The sequence below is a fragment of the Phoenix dactylifera genome, chromosome 4 (assembly GCF_051530095.1).
Source record: "Phoenix dactylifera cultivar Ajwa chromosome 4, Ajwa_hap1_PhDact_Kaust_v1.1, whole genome shotgun sequence".
NCBI classification, from domain to species: Eukaryota; Viridiplantae; Streptophyta; class Magnoliopsida; order Arecales; family Arecaceae; genus Phoenix; species Phoenix dactylifera.
Genome location: NC_143193.1, coordinates 47357981 through 47385949, shown reverse-complemented (window position 1 = coordinate 47385949; position 27969 = coordinate 47357981). Strand labels below are relative to the sequence as shown.

Here is a 27969-nt window from a genome sequence, read left to right as displayed (position 1 = left end):
TATATTTTCTCTTTTCACAAAAGGCATTGCGAAGCCTGGAAGGAGAGAAACGTTTGATCTTTAGCACATCCGCGCGGCACCAGAACTTGCCCCGCCCCACGCGGCTAAAGTAGTCCTCAGAAAAAATTGCAGCCTATAATACCGAATGGTGGCATTTCTAGAATTTTCATATAAATTGAGGGGATTCCGTAACCCCACTCTTATAAATAGGCTCCGTCTCCGTCTGCCCCCTCGGTCTTTTTTGAACTTTCTCTCGCTCGCTCCCTCCAAAGCCGGCCGTGTTCTCGCCTGCTTCCTTCGGGCGGTGGATCGGTTAGAAGATCAAAATCCAAGAAATCCCGCATCCGAAACCCTAGAAACCACCGTCTCGAAACCCTAGAATTCGGTGCTCTCGGATCTTTTTGGCGAGAATGGTGGAATTCTGGCTGGATTTCCTCTTCCCCTCATGGTGGGAGGTCGAGATCACCGTCGCCGCAGCGCTCTTTGTGGTCGCTGTCGGGGGTTTGATATCCGGAGCTGGTGGAGGCCAAGGCGACCGGCGTCGCGGTGGCCATGGTCCGGCGGTGGCCAAGGAGCCTCTTGTTCTTGAAACAGAGGACAGGAACAAGGTTAGATGCGTCATAATGTCATTATCTTGGAATTGTTTTCGTTCGATCTTATTCGGATATTCTCTAGAAGGAAAGGAGTGTTTTGGGATTTTTTAGACAATTAGATTACTTCATGAGTTTCAAGAAGTGTTCATAAGTAGATGGTGATTAGAGAAGGGAGCTTAGTAAAAACACCTTAGAGAGAAATCATCAAAATTTGGCCAGAATTAGAAATAGAATCCATTTTCTTGAAGTTATGTTCATTATATGAGTGACGAGTCCAATTTATAAATTACACTATTTATTTGATTAATTCGAGTGTTTTACTTACTTAGACTTTTTTGATCTCACATACAAATTAGTTTAACGAAATCAAGAACTTGAAAATTTAAAACCCATCCCTTTTTATGATTCAAAGGAAGTTATCAAAAAATGGGTTCATTTAAATTTGAACCAAATTTGAGGCTTATAATGACAAAAAATCATGGATGTTTAATAACATGGATCATTGTTTATATTACAGTAGTAGTTTAAATCAATTGTTAAATTCTTAATGTAGCTGCATGAAAAATGACATATATGTCTCAAGATCCATCACTTTGGACAAAACTTTGCTCTCTCCTTTTCGGAGGGTGGAATGGTGGTTAAAGCTTGAGGATGCAGCTTGCTAGACGTCCGAGGAACTGTAAAATTTAAGCAATTTTAGATTGTGGTCAGTTAGGAAGTGTATTAGCTCGATAGGGGCCTAGGACCAGGATTGAGTATGGGAAAAAAATATCCTCTTTGAATAATTTCAGGTATTAGGCATAGTTTTAATAAATTGCTCCTTTTTCACATTTCATTGGAGAAGAATACCATGTTGGCGGGAGATTGACAATTTCAGTGAAATGCAGATTATTGATGGCAAGATGCTATCAATTCCTTGAATTATAATGATGGGATGTTTCTTCTTTAGATCTGGAATTTCCTGTCAGTGAACTTAATTCACTGATATTTCTTTATTTTTGATTTCGAAGTAACTCTTGAGGTTGTCTTGCATCACCTGTAGGCTGGTTCTTTTCTGATCCAGAATAACATAATTTTTGTTGGAGTCAAAGTGAAGAAAACTGCATCGTATCCCAAAAATGGTTCTCAAATAATTACAGATAGCTAAAAAGATTGCCAATCTCTAGGGATTTGTACTCATTCCTCCTGAAGCTGCATTGCAGCATTGTGGTTCTCTGCAGCTGTTGGCTTAATAGAAGCCTGTCTTTACCCTCATTGTTTAAACGAATTTTTCTTAACTTGCAAACCCATCTGAGACATTTATTTCTTTTTAAAAAATAAATGTTCCAAACTAACAGCGAATAGCTGAGAATTATAATTATTTTAGCTACTGCTGATGTCTATGAAATTTTTATGTAAACAGATCTATCTACCCCTTTGTGAGGCATGATGGTATAAGCAGATTATCAAGCTATCAAGCTGTTTGGTTTTCTGAGTATTTTGTGGGATGCTACGACTTTCTATTGCATTTTTCACTTTATGATTGCTTAACTTGTTATTGATGCCATGGAATAATTTCCGTATTTGTTTGACATGCAGTCATCCACTTATTTTGTAAATGATCCAGTTAAAAAAGATGACCCTCAAGACACCTCTGTTTATGTAATTGAGGTATTCTTTTTTTGTCTTGTTGCATTTGCAGTAATTTCTTGAATAACTTGAGAATTGGTGCACTTTAAAGCACATATCTTGCTTCTCAACCTTTTCTCAATTTTACACTGGAAAAGTTTTGATGTTTTTAGGATCGCATTTAACCTTTTTAAAAAGTAATATGTCTGGCTGTGTTATTGTATTACAGTTGGAACTACTAGCTGCCAAAAATCTAGTTGGTGCAAACTTGAATGGCACATCAGATCCCTATGCTGTAATTGCTTGCGGTGCACAAAAACAATTTAGGTGACCAACTATTACTTTTCTTCATGATGATTTGTTCAGAAACTTTCTATTACTTTGTGCTCCATTATTTATTCATAAAACTTTAATTTGCCTCATGTTTTTTAATATTTTAGTGCATGTTGTTCTGATAGAACTTTAGGTCTATTGCTTGTAGATGTATAAAAATAACAAGGACACATGAAATCACAAGGGCAAAATTGAAGCTGAAAATAAAGATTTCAGAAGTAGAGGCTCTGCCCGTCCTTTTGTTTTTTTTTTTTTTTTTTTTTGCTAAAGAAGGGAAAGATCATAAATGTAGTTTGTGAAACTTTTTTTTTTAATAGCGAAGTGGGCACTATTTATTAAAATACAATAATTTGCAGTACTAGAACCCAAAAATTTTGACAAGCAGTAGTACATGCTATGGGTAATTTGTCCTATTATCATGGATCCCTTCATATTCTAACAATTAGGCAGTCTTTTGGATTGAATGATTGGCCAATATAAGCAGGTGCAAGCATGCATTTATGAGCATTCTTCCTGCTGGTGTTTTTATCCGCACTTACATACTTGAAGACATGCAGATGAAATATGCAAGCAAATAGTTGTTGAATTTAGCTTGTTCAGAAAATGTTTCAAACTTTGATGAAATGAACCTTGATCTTTACATGTATCTCATAATAATGAGTCAAGGATGTTAGTAAAGTTTGATATTTCATTTTAGTAGTGAATGATGGCCAATTTGTTGTTCTTTCTAGAATTTTTTACATGGATTTGTATAATTAGCTGCTCTAATCACATTAATAGATGTTAGATATTTCTTGTTTTAGTTCATTATTTGTTGGCTTATTAATTTTAATTGCTCTGGATATTAAAGGTTATCATTAATTTTTGCACTTCTAGCACTAATAGTAATTCGATTCTGAATGAAGTCTCTTTTTAAATTTAAGCTGTCATCTTGAATTATGTTGGAATAGAACTTATTAGTCAAATTCTGTTGGAAACTTTTGCTCGTCAGATTTTTGTTTTGGTCCTAGATACTGAGTAGTGAATTGACCCTTTTTTTTCAAAAAAAAAATCATGCTGATGCAGCTCGATGGTTCCTTGTTCAAGAAACCCTTTGTGGGGAGAAACATTTCATTTCTTTGTTGATGACCTCCCTGCCCAGGTTATCTCTGGCTCCATTTCTTTAACTTATTTTGTGTAAATGTGGAATATGTGGACCTTCAAAAAATTTGTACTCATTTTTAGAATACAATAAGTTCATATCAACCTTGAACTATATTATGCTTATTTCTTTAAAGTGCTGCAAAAATGCAGCCCACCTCTTCTTTTCCTGTCCCATGGTCTTCATAGCTATCTACTCTTCTTGCAGATGCATTTAATTGGAAAAGTTATTGGTTTCTCATCTATTTTAGTTGCATAAAATTAAAAAGGACTATCTTTTAAAGTCGCTATTAACAAATGGCATTGCTATGAAGTGCTGAAATAGATCCACATAGCATATCTTTTTATTCTGCCATGCTGTCTGTAGTAACCATATTGCACCATGATCAACACATTTTTAATTCGTATTAAGCCATTTCATAGTAGGGTTATTCACATTGCTTGTTATATTTGTCATATAAAGTGTGTTGGTTATGCCAAAAAATTGAAATATCGAGTAGTTCGTCACGTACTGAGACCTCTGATACGGGGAGGCTCAGTTTGGATAAAAGTGACTGTGAAGTGATATGCTTGCGTAGTGGTCGAGAAGTGGAATAAGGGTGATTCCTTCTTGTTTTCCATCATTTAAAATTAGAAATGAGAGGAAGAAAGAGGGAACAAGCTGCTACAATGTCATTGCACTGGATTGACCAGTCCAAGATCATTTTTGCACTAGTGATGGCACATATACCCAGAATTTAATTCAAAGTTGGTGTGATATGGCATGCTCAGGTTCCATCCAAACGAAGGTCCAGAGTTTATAAATTTCAAATTTATCATCTAGATTTGATTAATTAAAAAAATGTATATATATGTGTAAAAGATGTTGTCAGATAACCCAAAAAGGAGATAAACTAATGCGAACAGATAAGATGAATGCTTTGAGAAACTGCATTCAACAAATTTGCATTTCAAGGCATCCTATAAAAAAAATTGAGTATATAAAAATTAATTAAAAATATGGATAGGTAAGCTAGTGCCTAGTACATGATCATTGATAATAGAGGTGATCATTTGAATGATTGTAGATTGCAGTTGTTACTATTGTTACATATTATTATAAATATACTCTTTCTTTGTTTACTTGCGTTTGAATTGCAATTTTAACTCAAATGTCTTCTAAATATATTTTAGTTTGCAAGTTATGTAATGTTATGTCTATGCATGTTGATGATTTGAGCATTTAGAGAGGACCTTAATTAAGGAATTTAGCTCTATTCTCCTTTTTTTTCCAACAATATAGCACTTAGACAAGGGAACATGATGAAAAATTCAAAATCAATGTTTGGAGACCAGGAAGGGCCATATCAAGGGTTTTTGGGATGTACCATAACCATTGACACCTTTTGTTGATGCTATCCTTGATATGGTGCATTCTATACCCACCCTTCGTTGATAGTGTATCAATCTTGGGTATTCTGAACCTTGATTGTAGGTTGCATTTGTTACTATTGTTACATATTATTTAAATATACTCTTTCTTTGTTTACTTGCATTTGAATTGCAAATTTTAACTCAAATGTCTTCTAAATGTATTTGAGTTTGCAAGTTATGTAATGTTATGTCTATGCATGTTAATGATTTGAGTATTCAGAGAGGACCTTGATTAAGGAATTTAGATCGATTCTCCTATTTTATTTTTTGCAACAATATAGCATTTAGACAAATGAACATGGTGAAAAATTCAAAATCAATATTTGGAGGCCAGGAAGGGCCATATCAAGGATTTTTGGGATGTGCCATACCCATTGACACCTTTTGTTGATGCTGTCCTTGATATGGCGCATTCCATACCCACCCTTGGTTGATAGTGTATCAGCCTTGGGTATTTTGAACCTTGATTATGCCATACAACATACTGAGACCATCATGTAAAGTTGTAAGCACATCATTAAGACTTATGTTAGGGTTGTTGATGGGCAGGGCTGTCCCTAGCAATCTGAGGACCTTACCTAGAAAGAAAACCGAGCCAATACAGATGTTTGTAACCCTAAACCCAATCAAGCCCAGAAACTAGGGGGCATTTTTTGGGCTGGGCTGAATCTTGAATTTCTAGGACATATGAATTGGGCGCTCAAACTAGGGGGCATTTTTTGGGCTGGGCTGAATCTTGAATTTCTAGGACATATGAATTGAGCCCTCATTCAAGCTCGGCCTAACCTGAATCATGGCCTTGTTTCAGGCTGGGCCAAGCTCCGGGCTCGAAGTTTTAGCTGTGGGCCAAATATGCTTTGCTTGACTCAGCCTGACACCCCTGCCTTGATGCTTTGGTCAGATCTCCTGTCAATGGAGGTGATTGAATACGAGATTAGGTTGCAAAACTCATATCTTCAGTGTTGAATCTTTGGTACTATGTTGTAGTTGAATTTTCTGCAGCAACATGGTCCCCCGAGCAGATATATTATCCTTATGTGTATCTCTCTATCTATATCTATAAATATGATCATCTTTGAGGGCATGAATGCTTTATAAGGTTCCCATAAATGGTCTGTCATACATGGCCTGTTAACAAAAATTATGGAAGCCATTATGAGTCATAGAACTGATTAGGTAGAAGCAAGCTTAAAACCTGGTAATGCCAGTAGAACAACAAATTAACCAAGACAATTATATTAGAAGTGCTTCAAGTGGAAGATAACTGCTCAAGTCATTTTTACTATTGCCATCTAACAAACCAAGATAGTTATATCAAAAATCCTTCAATTGAAAGACAACCGTTCGTGTGATTTTTAATCTTTTAATCTAATATGTAGTTTTGTAATGGTGCTTTGTAGAATTCTTTATATCTTCAACAAAATCTTGAATTCAAGGATTGCGGAACTATCCCAAGCCGCACGGTTCGGGGCATACCGAGCCATGCCGACAGCGGACCGGGATGGTTCCGCCATTCAAAATGAGAAACTGGTAGGAGGGGGAGAGAGAAGAAAAGAGAGAAAGGGAGAGGGAGATGGAGAGGGAGGGAGGGCCGTCGGAGGCCTCCATACGGTGCCGGAGGGCTGGAGCAAAGGCTCCGCCCTCCAAGCCCGTATTTTGTTCAAAATAGGAGTCTATCGGGACTCCTTTTTTTATTTTAAAACATTTAAGTGAAATCAGCCTTAAAATTTTTAAAATAAAAAAGGGCGCAAATTTTTAGTAAAGTCGGCAAATCACTTAAAATTTCTAAAATAAAAAAGGGGCCTTGATGGACCCCTGTTTCAAACAAAACAGGGGACTAGAGGGTGGAGCCCCTGCTCCGGCCCTTTGCGGCCCTCCGAAGGCCTCAGTGGCTCTCCCTTCCTCTCCCTCTCCCTTCCCCCCCTCTCTCTTTTCCTCTCTCTCATTCTTCCTCTCCCTCTCCCTCACTCTCTTTGCTATGTCGGTATGGGCCCAGCATGGAACAATACTGTGGCATATCGAACTGTGCCACCAGCCGACCGGTACGGGCTCTGGTACCAGCACGACGAACCTTGCTTGAATTTGTTGAGGCTGTCATAGTTGGACTGAGCTTGAAAGAATGATCTAGCAGATTTTCTTCTTTGTGACTTGTGAGATGGTGAAAGAACTTCTTTGTATGTGGGGGATATCCTTCCTTTATCACTAAATGCATCAGATTTGAAATTCAAAATTCCGCTGTATCTTTGGTCTAATATTTCTAAGATACTCCTACTACGACATATCAAATTAGAAGGGGGTTCAATGTAGAAAGAAAAATAGAAAGAAGAGAAAAGGAAACAAAAAAGAAATGGAAACAGAAACTTGGTTTAATTCAGTTTAGATCCTAGCAACTGAAGTGTAAGTCACTAGATCAGATAGACATATCTAGATTTTAAAGCAGTCTCCACATTGGACCTTCTAGTGACATATTCTACTTCCTAGGCAATAAGACACCTTTTTTTTTCAAAAAAAATAATACTTAACTTTCTGTATGATATTGCTATCAGGCAAAATTTGTGTTTGTCTGCTAGCAATGAGTCATCAAGTACCAATGAAAACGTACATGTAAGTATGAACTTCCATGTTTCTCTCTATACCTAGTAGTCTGAGGGCATTTACATGACTTCTTCTGTAATTTCTAATGTTGGTAGTCAACCCCATAATATGTTGACTGACACGAAAACCACATTTAGTCTTCCTCATGAAGATATGGTACTTGGTGCCTGAACAGATAGGTCATTTGTTCTCTTCTCATTTAAGGTTTGGAAATCTGCTTCATGTAAATGTTCAATACTTTAATTGTTTCCAAAATATTGTGCTACTTCTTTCTTTTTCTTTTTTCCTTTAGATTTCTGTAACAATTTATGACTGGGATATAATATGGAAAAGCAAAATTCTTGGATCCGTGGTAGTTCGAGTCGAAGGAGAAAGCCAAAGTGGAGCCCTCTGGTATACTTTGGATAACACACCAGGACAGGTGCCACATTAGTTCATGCTGTCTTCTCTATGATAAACAAGAAACTATAATAGGTTTGCTTTAAATTTGCATTTTTTCTTTTCTCAGGTCTGTCTTCATATTAGTTCCTACATACTACCTGCAGTTTCATCTAGGTAATTTCTTGCTTTGGTACTTTGTAGTTTTGGACCTTTTTCCTTTGATGATTTTAATCTCAAGTCCGTGTTTATAAAGCTGAAAGTTCTAAAGCTTATCGCATTTAAACTTGGAACATATTTTTGCTTAGGCTGGTTCATGTATGTCTGGCTTGAACACAGATATTCTCTTTATCTCATGCTTTTTTTTTTTTATTTCCCATATTTTTCTTTATCTTATGTCTGCATGTGTACATTCATCTATGCACATCCTTTTTCTGAAAACTCCAAGTTGATTGCAAATATATCTCAAGGAAATAAAAAAATTAGCCAACCAAGAGAGCTAGGCACATGCATTTAAGCTTATATGTCCTATGGCTGAATCAGTTAATGGAGTGCACTGAAGAATATTCATTGAGCACGAGATGTTGGGGGTAAGAATTTGTGAAGATTGAGAAATTCCAAAATATATCTTCAAATCCTACAATGTTTGTACGTCACAGTAGAGACAAAATAATGTACTTTTAGGAAATTTTTTAGAAAAAAAGGTTCTGGCTTCATATGCTCACTTCAAAAAAATCATACCCTATTGACAGAATGCCATTACTTGAGGTACATGGAAGAATCAATGCCATTATGCTCAAAAAATTCATTGGAAGGTATGTGAAAACTCAGACTCCTGTTGCTTGAACGGTTAAATGGGGCCACGTATGTCTTCTTCAAACTTCTTCATTTCAAAAGTACTTGTTTTGGGGTCCTTCTGGTTTATGTTACAAATTTTACCAAATCAAGGGAGAGATTTACTTAGAGCTTGGCAATATCCATGATGATTGAGAGAATCAAGGTGGATCCCTTACAAGAGACAACAACTTGTGGTACTGGCTCTTTTAAGTCTATAATATGTGAATTCTTGTTTTAACTAGATGAATGATCAGATATGCTGCAATTATTTTGGAATATAGCAATGCTTACTCTTTTTGTTTGGGTAGGATATCAAGAAAGCCCTAGCTTTGTTGAATTATTGCTCAACCATTTGTTGGTGACTCTTAAACAAAGGGTTGGTTGGGGATCAAGTATGCCCCTAGGTCATATATTATGGTGATTGGTAGGGAAACACATGCTTACAGGCATACAGATAAAAAAAATCGTGGCAGGCAAACTTTCAAATCTAAAGAAAAGGAGCATGCAACTTCATAGGGCTATTAGGAAAAATCTGATATCTGCATCTACTATCAACAGGCTTTGATGGGCTTGAGATCTCTTGGTTTGGGTTGTACATTTGTCTTTTCTGGAGTTGCACCTATTTTTTTTTTCTTACTGAATCAAACAAAAGGGTGAATACTGTACTTTACATACTAAAGTAAGAGTTTACTCATGCAGATGCATGAACCAAATTTTGTAAGCATTCATATATGTTTTTGGAATTCCAAGCTGACAAACTTTTGAATCCCATTAGAATCTGCTTAGTGGCTTCCATCGTTACCCCTAACGTGGTGTAGAGAGAGAGAGAGGTGGGGAGGGGGGTGCTAGGGGTCATGGGACAATCAAATATCAGCTTGGAGGATTGCTTTATGTTATATATCATCAAACCTTGGTTATTGCGTGATGATACCTGATAATTCATTGCTTCTCAAGATAATATTGAGTATGAAGTTTAGTATAACAAAAGAAATTGCTTAGGGGTTAACTCTTTTGATGTTGATGAAGTGCTTGATTTGGAGTTCACTTATCATTCCCCAATTAGGATGTTTTGCAGTAAGTTGGGACCAAAATAGCGAATTGAACTTTTCAAACCCATGCACTTTATCATATTGATTGTGGTCTAGGAGGAGAAGAGGCCGAGTTGTAGGAAGTGGAAGGAAGTCAAAACTAGGAATGCATATAGACTCCACCTAATCTAGACCCAGCCAAATTGGACCTATCTGGACTCAAAGTTATGCAACCTATAGGAAGTGGAAGAAAGTCAAAACTAGCAATGCACATAAACTCCACCCAATACATACCCAGCTTAACTAGACCTATCTAGATCAAAATCATGCAACTTGACTGATTGATGGCAACTTATGGCACAACTTGACTGACTTGTCCAAGTGGACCTAGTCGAAGTATATTCAACCCCCCGTCCAAGTGAAAAATGGTTTTAAAAACTGCTAAAATGGGATGGTATGACTAGTACCATACCATTTTGACACAACATTCGCACCGGATGGATGCTGGGATGCCGAAATAACTGTACCAATATGTAACAAGTTAACAACTATATCGCTCTTTACTAGTCCATGTTGGTGCATAGCAGCAGTATCACACTGGTCGTGCCGATGAGTACGACGGTCTTCAATTTTTTAGAATATGTCAGTTTTAGTATGTATCCTTAGTACTAATATCATTCCAATACCACCATTCTAATGGATAAACTGTACAGGTTTGGTGTCGGTTAGGGTTGGTGGAACCATCCCAAACCAGACGGTTCCAGCCGTTTCGAGTCGTACCGGTGGCTCACCGGTATGGTTCTAACAAAGGAAACGAAACCCGTTATCGGAGCCGAAGGAGAAGAAAAGAGAGAGCAAGCGGGAGAGGGAAGAAGAGGGAGAGGGCAGGAGGCTAGCGGAGGGCTGGCGGAGGTTGCAGGAGGCGAAGCCACGGTCGGTTCCTCTGTTTCAAACGAAACAGGGGTTTGGCTGCGGCTTTGCTTCCTGCGGCTCCGCCAGCTCTCCGCCGGCATCCACTACCCTCTATCAACCTCCCTTCCTCCCCCTTCTCTCTCTCTCTTTTTCTCTCTCCCACGGTTTGCGTGCCTTTTCCTCCATCGGTATAGGCCTGGCATGGCCCGTACCGACTCATGCCACCAGAGAACCGGTACGGTGCTCGGTACCGGTTTCGCTGACCTTGGTACCGGTATTTAAAACCTTAAAGTGAACCGAACTTGAGCTAACAAGATTTGATCTGAAGCAAGCCAAATCTATTTTGGTGTCATAACCATTTCAAAACTGATAATATAGCTACAAGCCTACAACTGTAATTCCAGTTCTAGTGACTTATATTATGATAGACACTAGCCATGAAGCTGCAATTTTTCCAACTCTAGTTATGCTGTGTATGAAAATTACATGAAATGTTGAGTGTATAACATTTCAAATGTCATTGTTTTCATACGATTATATAATTTCATAATAAGAACTTTTCTATTGGATAACTCGTACATCATGATTTATGTAATTTTTATCATTAATCAGTCATAAAAAGTTGGTTATTACTTAGTAGTGCAACTTTAATTAATTATTTCAAGAATTGTCTAAAAGGATATGTTAAGGGTAACACATTCTTTGAGCTCTATGTTACCTTCTTTTTTTCTTCCTTTTGATGATCTTTTAGCGGTTTGATTTGGTTAATTTTACGATCTATGTGTTTGAGGCACCTTTATTATTTCTTAAACAAAGCTGCAAATCCTAAAATATCAGAAGAAGAAACTTATTTCTACACAGCTTTCCAAAATGTCTTAAGTCAATCAATTTTTTGATTTCTGTTACTATTGGTGGCTTTTTGCTGTCGTCCTTATCCATTATTTCATGCCTACTTGCAAATACAGTGCATGCCCACATACCTGACATCTGACACAATGCACATACTTGTCAGGTTATATGTAATGACTTTGCTAGGTGAGTCCAAGCACCTGAATGCGTCTAAGTTTCTTCCCACACTGCTAATAATTTACTTCAGAAATCATCCTTTCTAGTGCAATATGATGCTCTCTTAAATTTGTTCTATGTGATCAAGCATGAGATATTAATATTTTTTTAAATTAAATATGAAGTACACCTTTCTGAAATTAGGTCATTTGCTTGTTTTGTAGGACACTCAATGCTTTTACTGGAGCCTCTGCTCGGAAAAGTATTTTGCCAGACAACCAAGGCCTGTTGCTGGTTAATAAAAAACCTGGGCCTCTGCAGACCTTATTTAACCTTCCTCTAGATGAGGCAAGTCACTCCATTTTGTCAAAATTATTCACTTGGAATTCATGCATTAAAAGATTATTTGAGTTATATTATGACTATCTTTCTAAGCATATTTTTTTTTTCAGGTTGTTTTTCACAGTTATTCGTGTGCTCTTGAAAGATCTTTTTTGTACCATGGGCGCATGTATGTTTCTGCGTGGCACATTTGCTTCCATTCTAATGTTTTTTCTAAGCAACTTAAGGTTATGTTAATCCTTCTTCTTGTAGGCTCACTACTTGTACTTTATGGCATCTTTTTTTTTGAATAATCTTTAAACTTTAAAATTTGAGAAAACTAAAACATTCAGATACATAATTTATTGTCAAAACAAACTGTCAATTTCGGGTTAGCCAATTGTTATCTTTTTTTGAAATTTTTCTTTGATGTTAAATCTTAAAATTATTTCCATCGACATTCCATGCAATAGATTACATATATAGCTAATACTGCAATATATATTTTAGTTAATATAGAGATACAAATACCAGATGAGCAAAAAATGGATTTAGGATAAACATATGTTTGGTTTTCCTCCTTGTATAGAGGAGCAGGACCCATATAAAATATTTGGAGGATAGCCAATGATAATTTCCTCCGTACAATTTCTTTCATTTTTTATACTTGGAAAGTTGCAGGCCATGTTTTATATGACTGGTATCAGCAAGCAAAAGGCAAATTTCGAATGTGTTAGCAAAAAGTAAGTTCGAAAGTATTGGCAAAAAGCAAATTTTAATGTGCCGATATAACTAGGTTTGGAATTGGGCTTAGACTGGCTCAAGGCTTGTCGGGCCAGGCTAGCTTTGGTTCTACTTGATCATCTTCTTTTTGAGCTTGAGCCTAAAAATCAAGCTTGATTAAATTTTGGACCAGGCTCGGGTCAATGCTTGGTTTGGCTCAGGCCTAGGCCTAGCCTAAATCTTGAGTTCAACACCAGGATTGACCCAAGCCTAATGCCACCTTAACTCCACTGTTCTGCCGGTACCCCTCTCCTCTCTTTCTCCCTCCCAGTTTGCCCACTTCTCCTATCTATCTCTCGACCTATCTCCTCTCTCTCTCTCTCTTAATTTATCTCTCCTTTCTTTCTATTAATCTCTCTTCTTTATGGATCACATCCCCTGTCTCTTGTTTTGTGATGGAGATGGAGGCACTCTCTTTAGACCTCGAAAGGTCTGATTGGGCTTCAAGCCGGTCTTGGGTTTGCAATAAATTACAGAAAAATTTCAGGCCTAGGCCCCATCTAAGGCCTGAAAAATTTTTACTAGTCAGGCCCGGTTGCAAGCCTAGCCTTGGCTTGTTTTGGAAGCTTAAGATAACCTATCTCTAGTCCTAGGTTTTGTGCTGGCTTGTGAACGTTGTTGCATACCTTGTTGGACTAGTCCTTGTGCTGGGTTGGCATAGCACCCCTTAGATCTTTTTCTAAATATTTATAATTAAGATAGGATTTTTATGTCTATAAAATATTTTTTTAATTTCAGCATGGCATATCATTTGCATAGGCACAACAAAACACTTGTCTAGGCATGGCATGGTATGACATGCAAGCAAGCCAAGTAGTGCTTGACATGCAACATGCTTGTGGCACTTAAATCCTAGCTTTATTTTGTAGTGATTCTTTGCCTCCCTTAAAGGATTTCCATGGGACAAGGAAAAAGCGAAGAGTATCTAAAAATGCTATCTTTCGAGTATGTGGCGCTTATGAAGGAGAAAAGCAAGAGAAGGGAGTGCTATTAGATTTATGAAGCCTTGCCCACAAGTCCATCTTAGGGTTTCCAACATTTCTAGGATGTGTTCTCTTTAAGTTACTACGCTCTAGTTGGCCTAACAAGGCCAATTGTTCTCCACCAATGGATTTTCTAATTAAAATTCTTATACTTCACCCCTTTTTTTATTGTTTGTGGTTATTGTGCATTCATTATGCATTCTAGGAAAGTGATTGGATTTTGTTGCTCTAGCTTTAGCCCTGAGGTGCACAAGTTTCCACTTTACTCATAAGTTTTGCTTTAGGTACACAAGTTTGCCCTTCTATGTGCACATGTTTGGTGCTCAAGTGCACTACTTCATCCTTCTATGTGCTTTTACTTGCACTATCGTGTGCCCAACTATTAGCCTAAAGCATATATTTGACTAAAGTTGAGTTGGTTTTTTATGGACACGAACACTAGAATCGGATTTAGAAATGTGTCCAAGTGCTTCACTTGACAAGAGGAAAAAGGGGAAATAGAAAAATAATTACAAATAAAAATATATCATATAAAAGCCAATATTAAAAAAATATTGTTTGTTAAGGTTTCCTAATGTATATTCTGATGTAGCATAGGGTGTAGCCAGCATGTACCTATCATAGTAAAAATGATACTCTCTCATTTAAACTTCCCAATTAGCCTAAGAATTTTAGTAAACATGATATTTTCCAAAATATTATTAATAAACTTTAAAAACGAAAAAAATATCTCACTTTAAATATTATTCTAGTGGGTTGACCACATTGTTGGAAGAATCCAATTCTTTACCAATTCCTAAAAGCTGCAATCAAAGTGATTTGATGAGCATCCAAGTGTCTAAATTATATTCATTTTGGATAAGCATCTGACATGTAATCTAGGAGCTAGGCATGAGTGTCCGGTAACACATCAAATAGGTTGTATCAAACCATAAGTTGTGCTCCTACTGTAATGCGAGGAAGTAAAGGTGAGTGCAAGTTGTATGATCAGTTTTTAGCATAAGTATTGGAACAAAATGGAAACATAGAATGGAAAACAGACATACCATGGAAAAGAGAAAAGGTATCTAATCCAATTATTTTTTTGCCCCTATCCGCTCTGTAAACACAAAAATGTGGGATGGGTGATGGGGATATGTTTAAGGACATGCCTTGTGATGACTAGGAATAGCTTGACTAGAATGGGAAAAAAGGCATTTTATTGTCTTCCACAAAATATTTTTTGGGTGAAATCACATGATTTCCAATTTTAAGAAGAAATGGTTAATTTCAATGTATCTACGAATGCAAAGTAAACATATTCTAAATGAATTTTTGAACTTTTATTTTTCATCAATTTATCTAATATGCTAATTTGTATTTTGCAAGTTTGCATAATCACATACTTGCAGACATGAAACTTCACAATTTACATACTCTAAAAAAGGGTTTTGTTGAATGAATATTAGCCTTGTTTTTCACAGAAGAAATGTTTTGTGCTGCATTGAATTCTATTTTCTTTTCAAAATATTCTTTGCATTTGTTCCTAAATTACCATTGCCTTGATTATTTGGCATTCTCCTAACTATAAGGAGTCAACATTTTTTGTTCCTGTTTATTATTTTGCAATGATTTGGATTAACATTTTTGAATCTTTAACATGGACCATATTTTAAGTTCAAATCTATGTTATACTAATGGCAAAACTTCTATTAAATAGCTCTTATGGATTCCTTTTCTAAGCATAATTTTATTTCAATTTTATAGGTTATTGTTCCTTTTGGAGATATACATGAGGTATGTCGACTTTTTTCGGCTTCCCCCAATCCTATTAGCTTTTAGTCCCAAATTTGATCATGTGGGTTTATGTGAATAGCTTGTCACTTGACGTTATTGAAGTGTTCTATGTTTAGCGATACAGTTCAAAAGGAGCCGACATGCTTTTATCAACCCTGCGATTACGATAATGCTTCAAATGGGATCTGGTGGTCATGGTGTGCCTCCTTTAGGAAGCCCAGATGGTAAGTCATTCATAAAATTTATGCAATATCTCAAAATATTATGTCTAGATCTGGTTTTGACGTATTACTTTTTAATGCATCACAAAACATCTCATATTTTTATTCTTGAAAATTAAGTTTGAGAGTTGACGATACTAGAGTTATGACATTTAAACAACTGAACACAAGAGCCTTGGATGCTCAAGATTATCTAGAAGTTATAGCACTTATATAATGTATACACACATACAAACACATCTACAACATGCATGTATGTATTTATTCAGTCTTGAGGCAAGGTTGGATTAGTTGCAAGCTGCAACAATGCTATATGCTGCTATGCTAGGGTAAATAGACAAAGGCCCTATATACATGTATAATCGGTTGCCATGTACAAGATAAGGAGATATTGCTTTTTCCCAAAAGAAAAAAAGAGTTGTAGGTAGAAAAAAGATGTGTAGAAACAGTGAGAAAATAGAAGAAAGGAAATAAAACATACTGAAATATCATAAAAACTAGAAAAAAGACAAAAATATTGAGAAAAAAAAAAAGATGAAGGGGAGAGGAAAGGGGGGAAAAGAAGAGGATATTAAAAATGTCTTCCTAAAGAGAAGGAAGAACATGAGAAATGTGAAAAGAAAAGAAGGGACAAAGAGGAGAAAAGAAAAGATGAAAGGAAGAAATGGAAGTATGGGGAAGAAAATGCACAACATACTTTGGGAGGCCTTTGGATGACTACTGATGGTTGGTTGAGATGATAGAGAGTTTCCCACTGATGGTGCATTAGTAGAGAGTTGACAATTATTGGTGGAGCGCTGCAACTTGCCCTAGTGATGGTGAGATGAGGGAAGCATCGGATTGAGTCCAAGGGTGGGCACATGGATGAGATGGGTGATTCTGATGCTAGATGATAACATAAGCTGTTATTGCCTCTTCAAATTATTAAAAAAACTGTTTCTGAAAAAAGTTACATAAGCAACTCATTTAAGTCAGAAAATAACACATGGTAGTAGTGTATAAGAAAAATAAAGTACAAATTTCACGGAATAATAGAGGACCTAGTTGGGTTGTGTATGCGGTTTGGCCTTTTTGAGTGCCTAGGTGGATTGCCAAGCGCTAGATGTCCATATTGGGCGACAATATAGATATGCTTGTAAGGTCTGCACCTGACAAGAGTTGAGTAAGGATTATACTAAACATGATGTGTAAAGTGTGAATAAACTCAACATAGTTGATGAGGCATGGAGTCAAAGGTGTAACACTCTCGAAAGGTGAGCTTGTGCCCTTGCAGCATCTCCTTTATCTCTGGTTTGTAGGGACAGAACTACTAAAGAATATGGTCAATGTGATGTCATATATCATATGGCATGCATCAAAGATTTAAAATGCAAGGCTTTAGGACAAATTGGATAGGGCTACAGATAAGCATCATATATCAGAATCCCTTAAGTGTTAGAATAAATAAGGTCAAGTTTAATTAAAGACATTTGTTTCACTTATAAATTAACGCCATAAACATGCCTGCACTATTAAGGGTTATCAAGTTTTGTGTATCATGTTGAAACTTGGAACACATTGACATATAAAGATACTCAATTCTGTAATTCATAATTGGCACACGAACTTGCTACTTTGTTTTACTTATTTTCAAATAAAACCAACCTTTGTTGCTCTTTTTACAATTTTATAGATGTGTTTTAAACAAATAATTACAGATCTTAGCTAATTTATAAAAAATCTAGTATTATAAATCAACTAGTTTATATGTCGAAAAACTTTACATGTGCATTGCATGGCTTCAAAGTTCAAATGATTTGTTATACAAATCAAGGTTTCAAGTACCAACCTGTACCTGCTGGTATGGGGTGTCTTGTGTGCAGTATGGGTGCTTGCTATGCCCCCATGCCAACACATGGCACAGGTGCTATGCCGATTCCAATTCCAACAAGATACCATATGTCAATATGGAGCATTACCATACCATACCACCTCTATCCATAATGTAATGCTATGTGTTCGGTGCTGAGACTTATAAAAATCGTAAGAATCAACATTATACAACTATTTTACAAATTAACAAAATGAATAAGTTCAAAATCCATGATGATAACTAGGGGGGTGAGGGACTATCTCTATGGACACATATTGTTATGCAAACATTACTGTTCATCTATATAAATTCATTCTTATGTATGACTGTCAGATATCGTCATTGCATTTTCTGTACCTGCATCATCATAATCCATCCAGCCCTTGCACATCGAGTTACAAATGACATGTCCTAGTTCATGCTCCAATTTTAATCTGTAAAGGTTATTCGATTGGATCAATACTGTGACTACATCAGATGATCATCTGAAAGTCACAGCAGATGGAAGATGATAAGAAGTCTGCATCTTAAGCATTCTATCATAATCTTATTATTTGATGCCTTCTAGTATTTTAATTCTGGATGTACAAATATGTGCACTAGGGCAAAAACAAGTGAAACTTTCCAATGGTTCAAAACTTGGACCTTATGGTAGATTTTTTCCCCTTAATGAGATCTTGAATCCTTAACCAAATATTCCATTTGTCCACCATTCAGGGAGAGTTAGATATAAATTTGCATCATTCTGGAAAAGAAATCATTCACTGAGAGTTTTACAACGTGCTTTTAAGAGATACCGAGCCATGTTAGAAGCTGAGAAGCAGGTTAGTCCCTATTGTCAGTTATTTTGATTTTTGAGTAGTATTTCATGCTTGCATAATTTTTTTTGGCTGTTTTATTGCTCCTACTTAAGTGGTGTAACTGCATTCTACTGATTATTTTACATTGGTAATGATCTCAGTTTGGCTGCCATACCTTCAATCCAAATAATGTTGATAAATCAGTTGCTGAACTGCTTGAAACTAACTCATGTATATTGGACCTAGTTTATAGCCCAAAATTGAAAATCACATCTTTTTTTATTTTTCTAATTATAGGAGAGGGCACAGTTGGCATTGTATGTAGATAGTAGCTCCATCAAGGGTTGTAAAGAGCAGACAAAAATTCCTGAAGAAACTATTGTCAGCACTAGAACGTACCAGGCTTTCATCAATGAACGAGTTCTAGTTGGTGTGGTCAATGTAAGAATCAGATTCTTCTTCAAGGTTAATTTCTGAGATTCATTAGTTTATTACCTCTCAATTAAATGTCTAGCAACCGCAGGAGATTTTCTCATGTACAGCTGAGGAGTTCTTTACCATGCTACTGAGCAATGATTCAAAGTTTATTGAGGAGTACAGATCAGCAAGAAATGATACTAATCTCAATGTAAGTTTTATATGAGAATGCAATATTATTCTTGTAGAAATAATGTCAAGAACTGCATCAGCTAAGATGCATCACATTTGCCTTCTTATTCAAATCTGTCTAGTTATATGTTGATCAAGGATTAAAAGTTCAAACCCTTATACTAACTTGCAAAAATTATTTATTGATCCTTTTTTATGGTTTTTAGCTGGTTATTTGCTGTTTGTACAGCTTTACTACACCTATGTTTCCTATCATTTAGTTTTAGACTTCTCTTAGGCTTTACTATTATAGTCCTTAGTTTCCAAATTCGGGAGTGGATGTGGGAATGTGTACAGGTGGTGAAGGGAAGTGGATTTTTGATCACTTGAACTTACGAAGCACTTAGGGAATGGATGCAGATTTGTGTTTATAAGAATGTAAGAGGTGGGTATATTACTTTGGTAGAAGTTTCCTGCTACTAAGATGTAGTTAAATACTTATAGAATACTAGTGACCATCTGCAAAGGGAGAATTCTGGTTGTTTTGTCCACCCCATGGTGGCATATGCTGTAGTTCAAGAATGTAATTTTAGGACTTTTTTATGAATATAATGTGAGGTTAGTACCACCCAAAATTTATTAAGATAATGAAAGAGTGAAACAAAGGTCAAATAACGGAAGAAGAATACAAGAAAGAAGAAAGGCGAAGAGGCAAGATAGAAGAGAAAAGGGTATAAGAGGGGAGGATGGGAGTTTGAACATGAGAGATAAGAGAAGCAAATTTGTCAGGTAGGACACTAACCGAGAAACAAAAGAGAGATCTGATTTATTCACAATATCATTAACTAAGAAAGTTATGTACTATTATACCTAGACTCATCAACTAACATCGACATACCCTTGTTGAGACAATACAATATATGGGGGGTATGGGCCTGGGATATGAGTTAGACCCACGGCAAATACCTGCGGACTTAGGCGCTAAAAGTTCAAGAGTAAGGATGGAGAGGTAAGGATTGAGGACCAGAGGAAGTGGTTGCAGAGCACCCACCTATGATGAGAAGGGCTGCCACTGGGCTTGATTAGGCTGATGGGGTCATCAGTGAACAAAGGAGAAGATTGATGGACCGGTTGGCATGGTGAAGAGAATCTCATAGTCAGATGTCGTAGAGGTCGCTGTCAAGTTGAGGCCATCAAGCGAGATGAGAAAGTGAAAAGGCGCATGGTTAGGGTTTTTATTATTGTGCCAGTGACACTTCCGCTACATGTAGATCGTTAAAGAGAGGAGAATATGACAGATGGCTGTGATCTCATCTACTTAAAGAGAAAAATTAAGTTTAGTTATTATTTCACGTTCAATCTACTTTTTAGATCTTATTAACACTACATCTACCATTTGGTTCTCATTTTGATAAAAAAATTATTTATGAGTTCTTAATTTGTGTATAAAACTACATGATAAAATAGAAAAATTATATGCACAAGAAGCATTAGTATACATCACGGACTAAAATAACATAATTGACGTAGCCTATCCAGGTACCTGTATCCAATTTTAGATCCTCTTTTATCCGGGTCTCTATATCCTAAGTGTTGGGGATAAGATGGATTTGACCCATAGAGGCATACTTATACCCGACACCCAAATTTGAACCTATATAGCATACATTATGTTATCGAAGTTTCAGTTACTTTTTTCAAGCCAAATTTTCTAGCAGATAGCAAGTACTAGTAGACTTCAAACCAAGGATTTAAGTCATGCCAAATTAGTACCATCATACCATACCATTCCAACAGGAAATCGAGATCATGATATTTGCATGACACAAGTACATTAATGAACCAGGATTCCCGATCTTTCCGATCAAAGACGAACGAGACTAGCTAGTAGCAAGGCTAGTTCGATTGATACAACATGCGACCCAACTAGGCCATTTGATTTTAAAATAAAGAAGAGAAAGAGGTAGTGAGGGCCATGCCTTTTTTCATTTTGACTACTCAGTGGTTTGATTGGTACCAAGTGCGACCCAACTAGACCATTTGATTTTAAATAAAGAAGAGAAAGAGGTAGTGGGACCATGCCTTGTTTTCTCTTTGACTTAGTTAGTTGGGGGCAGTCCGAAAGGACCGAGAAAGAGAGAGGGAGAGATAAAAGAGGGAAAGGACAGATCTGGCCTCTCATAACAATATAGATAAACCTGGAGCTGGGCCAACCCATGGCTTGCTTGACTCAAACCGTGTTATAAAAGGCTGGGCCAAATATTTTTGAGTTTGGCTAAGCTAGGGTTACAAACCTTTGGCCCAATTTAAAGTTGGACAAGTTTGGCCGATGATTTATAAGCCCAATAACCCAACTAAGCCTAGCACAATACTTATATTTATATCATGGATTGTCATACTGCCTCGTGCCACCCAATACATGGATACCATACCATACTAGGGGGGAACTGGTATGAAACTCAAGTTTGGGTCTATACAGACTTCGTACTGCCCTATACCATCTTGTACCGTCTTGTATCGAAGCATACCAAGGCATACCAAGATGTACACCGACCTATACTGAGACATACCGAGGTAAAAAATGAGAAAAATGATTGGAGGGATGTTTCGGTACGGGGTGCATACGGTACTGTACCATTCCATACCGTACCAAACTGGTAAAGTATTGATACAGTATCCGATATCGAGATTACAGACCTTGATTTATATAGCATGTACATATATATATATATATATATATATATATATATATGTGTGTGTGTGTGTGTGTGTGTGTGTTTCACAAATATAGTAAAACTATAATGCTAAAAATTCTGTGATATAGGTAAAGATACTAGTCATTTAAAGAATTATTCTTCTAATCAAGGATTGTACATAGATTGCCAATATATATTTGGAATTATAAACATGGTTATAAAGGGAGAATAGAAGCGTTCTGTCTTTGGAATTTTCATTTGTTACTAGTTTGGCTTGGCCCAATTTTAATTTGAGCTCACTTATACCTTATTGGGCTGAACTTGAATGCATGCATAGTGGGCTAAGCATGGGCTTGGTTGATCTTGGGCCAAGTATCTAGTATCCCAGTCTGAGCTTGAGACCACCTATAGCCCGACCTAACCCGCCTGATATGCATCAGTACTTGACAATGATTCAGCCTCCTCGACGCCAAGAACCTCCTCCAAAAATATTAATATTTACTCAAATACTTATTTAGGATAAAAAATTTATAAAAAATAAATAAATTTAATGTGCTGGTGCGGTACCAGTATGCCAGACTATCTCAAGAGTCAAGATAGTAGCATGCTGATACCCTCCTGACTCAGACCAAAACTAGTACAAAGCTTGGTATTTAAACCTTGATCCAATTTATCTAGACTGATGGCACTAAGCTTGGATGATCTTAGGATTGTTGCCTAAAAGCTTGTCAAATAGACCTAGAGTATTGATAACTTACCAACTCATAGCAAGTGCTCTTAGTAGCTTTCTAGTAAAGAGGGAAATAGTAGTAACAAATTGCTTTTCATGATGTTCTATTCAGCATGTATTTTATTGTTAATTTCCAACCAGAGGAAGATTTTGGCTTTAAGAGCAACTGATGATCTCTATAAGGGATTATTTGATGTAATTGGAACTCTTGATCAACCAAGCAAGTTGTGTAGTAAAATTCGATGGTGAAAGAGTTGGAATTATTCTATCCCTAAGCACAGAAATCAGGGCCCTTGTAAGCTTGGTGGAATATAGGAGGCTTAATAGCTGCATGTATTTTTCAATGAAGTTGAGATCTAAAACTCTGGAAGAAAGGCTGCCAATTTGGACAAGATGAGGAAAGGGATAAATCAGCAGTGTTAATCATGTTATGATTACATATCATGCCATACCAGCCATGTTCAAGGACCCATTACAGAAAATAGGAGTTAATATCAGTCCATACCAATTATGCTAATGGCCTTTTTCAGAAAACAGGAATCAGTATCAGTCTGGGGTTGGGCCGTGTACATTGAGGGATAAAAAAGTCACAGCTATTTATTCTCTAATACAATGTTAACTAACCACTTTATACAAAAGGTTAAGCTATTAGGGAATGGTTAAATAATGTATATCAAGTTTAACAAGAAGTATTGATTAGAAATTCTGTGCTATGCTTAACTAACCTTGCAATTTCCTATCCATCATAACTTGATTTTTTTGTTTTTTATTTAGTGTGTTGGTTGGGGGGTGTTGGAGCTGTGAATGTCAGTAACTGATGCAGCTTCTGCATGATATTGATGCATATGGAAGCAGCTAGGAATATTTTGAGCAGTGGTAGAATTACAATCAAGCATAGAGCATACATAATTCAATGACTTGATAATGATGATGGTCAAAAGATATCTAGAGTGGTATGTAATAATCTCCAGTTGGGTGCTCTTTCCAGTTGAGCCAGTGGCACGTTGCTGATGAATATGATGGTCAAGTCCGTGAAGTGACCTTCAGATCATTATGTCACAGTCCCTTGTGTCCTCCAGACACTGCTGTGATGGAGCGACAACATGCTATTCTTTCAAGTGACAAGAGAACCTTGGTATGATCAAGTTACTTAACAAACAGCTATCGACTGTAGTCTGTTCCAATTAACGTATCATGATTTTTCACAATTTCTTGCATATATTCCAATGCAAATTACCAATTTCTTTCCCAAATATTCTTATTTCAGGTCTACGAGACAGTGCAACAGGCACATGATGTTCCATTTGGTTCCTATTTTGAGGTATTTAATAATTCACAGGCATGCTTTGTACAACATATTGCTGTGCAATTGATTGGTGCTGCTGTCTAATTTTAATGCCCATCTTCATTTAACCTGGAAATATAGAAATGAAAACTGAGCTTACCCTTGATATGGATGAATTGCAAAAAATGTTTTATAAATCTGTCCCCAAATTTATGTTAAGCTTCCACTGTAGGTGCTAATCTTGAGTTTTTCAAGGTATACTTAAGAAGAGTTTGGCATTCCATCTCATCTTGAGATCTACTGGGGTCTCAGCACCAAGTAATTAGGTTGTTGTAGGGTCACTACCAAGCAAGCAGTGGAGTAACAGTAGTTGCTTCTCATACAGAAGAAACTATTCACCAACAAATTTTTGTAATCCTTAATGAGCATAAACTTGGTTTTTGTAGATTTTATACTTTCAGGACTTAACGCGTTTCTTATGACCGCAAATGAACCAATTGTAAACATCAAAAACAGTCTACAACAAAACAACTACAAATATTTGGATCTCTCTAAACCTGTTATAGCATGTTTAGTTTCTATGAACTTAGATAAAGCTTTTCTTTGGAAATTTTAACACTAAAAGGAGATTTGTTTCTTTGAACTTATTCAAACCACATAATCAATAATGTCAAATTGGTCTTACAAATCATAAATTGTAGCGCTCCAAAGATTTGTCGATGTATAATTATGATAATTTTCTTACTACATACAGGTTCTATATCCATTAAAAAGAATTTGCAGAAGCTCCTTACAGAATCTTCAGTTGAAATATCTTAGGAATAGTTGTTGATTGCTCATGTTAAATATTAAAATTTACTTGCTCCTATCACTTGGGCTCGATAGTTGTTGTGTAATGGATAAACACATGTTTGAACTTGTGTGATGCTAACTTCTCATGCTGATTGGTCAAGCATTATGAATTCCTATTAAATTTTGACTTCTTATAGTCTATCATGATCCATTACTATTTTTTGCTTGTATTATTAAGAATCTAGTTACAATTCTATGAGGTGAATCCATGAACTTTTTATTTGATATAAAAGAGTAGTCCATAAAATATGGAATCAGAGATTTTGGTGTCAAGTAGATTTTTTGGAGTCATATTGGCCCTCATTATTCCCTCCCTTGTTAATCCTTTTTCAGCAGCCAAAATCATCTCCAGATATTTAAATTTTGAAAGTTCCAAAGACTTCAATTTGTAATATCTAAATTCCAAAACACATTAAGATTTCTCATGGTTAAATATGTGAATATGGCAAAAGATTTGGTTTGATGAAAGGAAATTGTAATTAATTCATTTGTTACAGATTCACTCCAAGTGGTCGCTGAAAACAAATTCTGAGACTGCCTGTTTGTTGGATGTAAGAATTGGTAAGTTATGTATGCATCCTTTTCTTTGTCTTAATAACTTTTTCTTGCAGATCATTCGTTATACTTTTGGGTTCTAGTCTTTCATAGGGTCTATTTTGATGCTTTACTGAATTATGGGCATTTTGCAGGTGTAAATTTCAAGAAATGGTGCATTATACAGTCTAAGATAAAGTCTGGAGCCACTGAAGAGGTGTGCATCTCTTATGCTACTTCCTCTTCATTCTGTCTCTCTTGCAACTCTGCTCGCAGGATGCACATGAACTGCAGTCTCATTGTTTTTCAACAAATATCATTTTAACATATTCAAATTTCCATAACATATGGTGCATTGTAGAATAAGTGGTGCTGATTAGCACATAACGGGCTCTCTTTTCTAGTTTTTTTAAATGTTTAATTCTGGGCTGACATCTCAAGTGTCTTGGCTGCAGTACAGGAGAGAAGTGGGGCAGATGTTGGAAGCAGCTCGTGCATATATTCTGAAGTACAAGGATTGCGTCATTGAGATGCATGAGGCATCAGATTCTCCTCCCTCGATTCAGGGTAGCTGAAGACCGCCACTGCGTTCCATCTTCTCATCATTTACCATTCCTTTCATCTTCCAGTCTAAGAGTTGATATGTTCCTATTATCTCAAGCTGTTTTCTTTAACCAGAGCAGATATATAAATTGCTCTCATAGTGGTGTTGCACCGTCAACCAGTGTTCACATGAGAATGCCAGTAGTTTGTTTTTATGCCTGTACAGTGCCTTCAAATATTTATGTATAACAAGTTGCTTCAAATAAAAAACAAGTCCCACACGGAGATCCCCCACACCAGCCAACAAACTAAGGAACAAAATTTGTAGATCTATCATACGATTGTAGAAAGAATGTTTCAACTTTTGTAGGTCATTCATTTCATTTAATATATTGGTAAGGTAAATGTAAATGGCTCCTTAGCTGATGCCGTTTACCTACCTTTTGTACAGCGCTATTTGCGCAATTTCTAGCGATCATAATTTGAATGGGACTTTTCATGTTGATTCTCTCTTATTTGATATCAATCAAGCGTAGCGGCTAAGCATTAGATGGTTTTTAATTTTTTAATTAATTTTCCAATCTTTTACTTCATTTGTGGGCTATTTCTGTTGGTGCTAGTCATTTGGCAGAATGGCAGATTAAATTGAAGAAAAAAAACACTAAAACATTGGTATTTCAAACTAAGTCTATTTTAGTTCGAGAAGATCATTGTGCTCAATATCTTGCTAAATGGACCCAAGTTGGACTTGTAGGGTTTCGGGTCAAAAAATAAATGCATGCGCTACTTGGCTTGACTTGTCTTGCACGGCTAGCTGGCTAACCAAACACATGTATGATGTAGTTTTTGGTCAAGTTTTCTATATATGTGTTTTAACTCTTGGACTAATGCAAGTTTAATTGGATGAACTCAGAGCATTAGTAGGTTTGTGTGGTTTCCAACTGTAGAAGAGGTGCAGCTAACCAAACACATGTTTGATGCACTTTTTGGTCAATTTTTCTTATTTACGTTATTTTACTCTTGGACTGATGCAAATTTAATTGGATGATAAATAGAACATTAATAGGTTTGTCTATTTTTTAATTGTAGAAGAGGTAGTTACTAAAAATTCAACCTACGGCTCTACTCCTTTGTTGCAATTACTATGAGCTTCGCTCTTTTTTTTCCTCTCTCTACCTTTTTAGTTTATTTTAATCAAGTCTACTGCTTTCAATGTTCTACTATGAATAGCTAAAAAGAGTTATCAAATCATTCTACTTCCATGTGCTTGCAGTACGTCAGGAGGCATCTGAACTGCGCCAGAGATTTTTTGCTCCCTAGGAATGTACTCACAGATTACCTATATGAGAGGATCGATATTGCTTTCAGGAAGTATATAACATATCCTTAGCCCATGCATATTTTCTTAATTTTTGATTTTAAAAATTTGTTTAAAAGTTCCAAAATGTTCTACTAACCTTATTAGAATATGATTTCTAAATTACTTTCATATATTTTTCTTAATTTTATAGGTATTTATCATCAATGCTAGGTACTTGATATATAGATACGCATGCACATGCGTACTAATTTTTGAACATTAAATGAGGCTCAAGGACAGGTGCTAAGATTTGTATTAAAAGAATCAAGAATGATGAAGTAGGTTTTGCCTCCTTGATCGTACCTCTCTAATTGAGCATCTCTAGAAGAATTTGGGGCGGTGCATCTTCAAGTATTAGAACTTTAAGTAATTATAGCGTGAGCAAATTTTTCTTTTCAAAAAAAAAAAAAAAAACAAGAACAACAACTTCCGCATTCCCATTAATAAAATTACCTAAGATTACCTAGAGAAGTCTGCAGTGACCGAATTCATAAAGCTTGACAGTTATGATTATGATTTTTTGTTAACATCCTGTAAAATGTGCTTTCCAAGGACCAAGGTACATCTTTCTGCAAAATCTGATGCTTTTTCTTCTTTCCGGATGTTGTGTTGCAGCCTTGCAGGAGTTTGGATCCTTTCCAATATGGACCTGAGCTGGCGTCATCCATGATTTGCACAATAGCCTTGATTGTATAGGCCTTTCACATACAGTATACACAGACAAGAAAACGGAGCATGGAATCATTCAAGATACCAAAATTTTAATATCCACAGACAGGAAAAGTGATGGAGTCGTTCAGGAC

The 27969-nt window shown here is 36.3% G+C and overlaps 1 protein-coding gene across 6 annotated transcripts; it reads left to right on the top strand.

The window, feature by feature from the left end:
• Positions 1-135: 135 nt before the first annotated feature.
• Positions 136-27966, top strand: LOC103715994 (BAG-associated GRAM protein 1). Of its 6 annotated transcripts, XM_088720195.2 has the most exons (20): positions 136-608; positions 2172-2243; positions 2431-2528; positions 3600-3675; positions 7975-8103; positions 8191-8237; positions 12067-12190; positions 12295-12411; positions 15676-15705; positions 15830-15929; positions 18496-18602; positions 18876-19019; positions 19102-19206; positions 23581-23727; positions 23860-23913; positions 25227-25290; positions 25419-25480; positions 25719-25830; positions 27080-27177; positions 27790-27930. In XM_088720195.2, exons 1-19 carry the CDS (start codon positions 411-413, stop codon positions 27124-27126), a joined length of 1833 nt encoding a protein of 610 aa, XP_088576321.2. In that variant the 5' UTR covers positions 136-410; the 3' UTR covers positions 27127-27177; positions 27790-27930. The 6 variants fall into 6 exon arrangements, with proteins under 6 accessions (XP_088576321.2, XP_089786337.1, XP_089786340.1 ...); XM_089930211.1 differs by lacking the exon at positions 27080-27177 and having other exon boundaries at positions 228-608; positions 27790-27966; XM_089930214.1 differs by lacking the exon at positions 12295-12411 and having other exon boundaries at positions 228-608.
• The last annotated feature ends 3 nt before the right edge of the window (positions 27967-27969 follow it).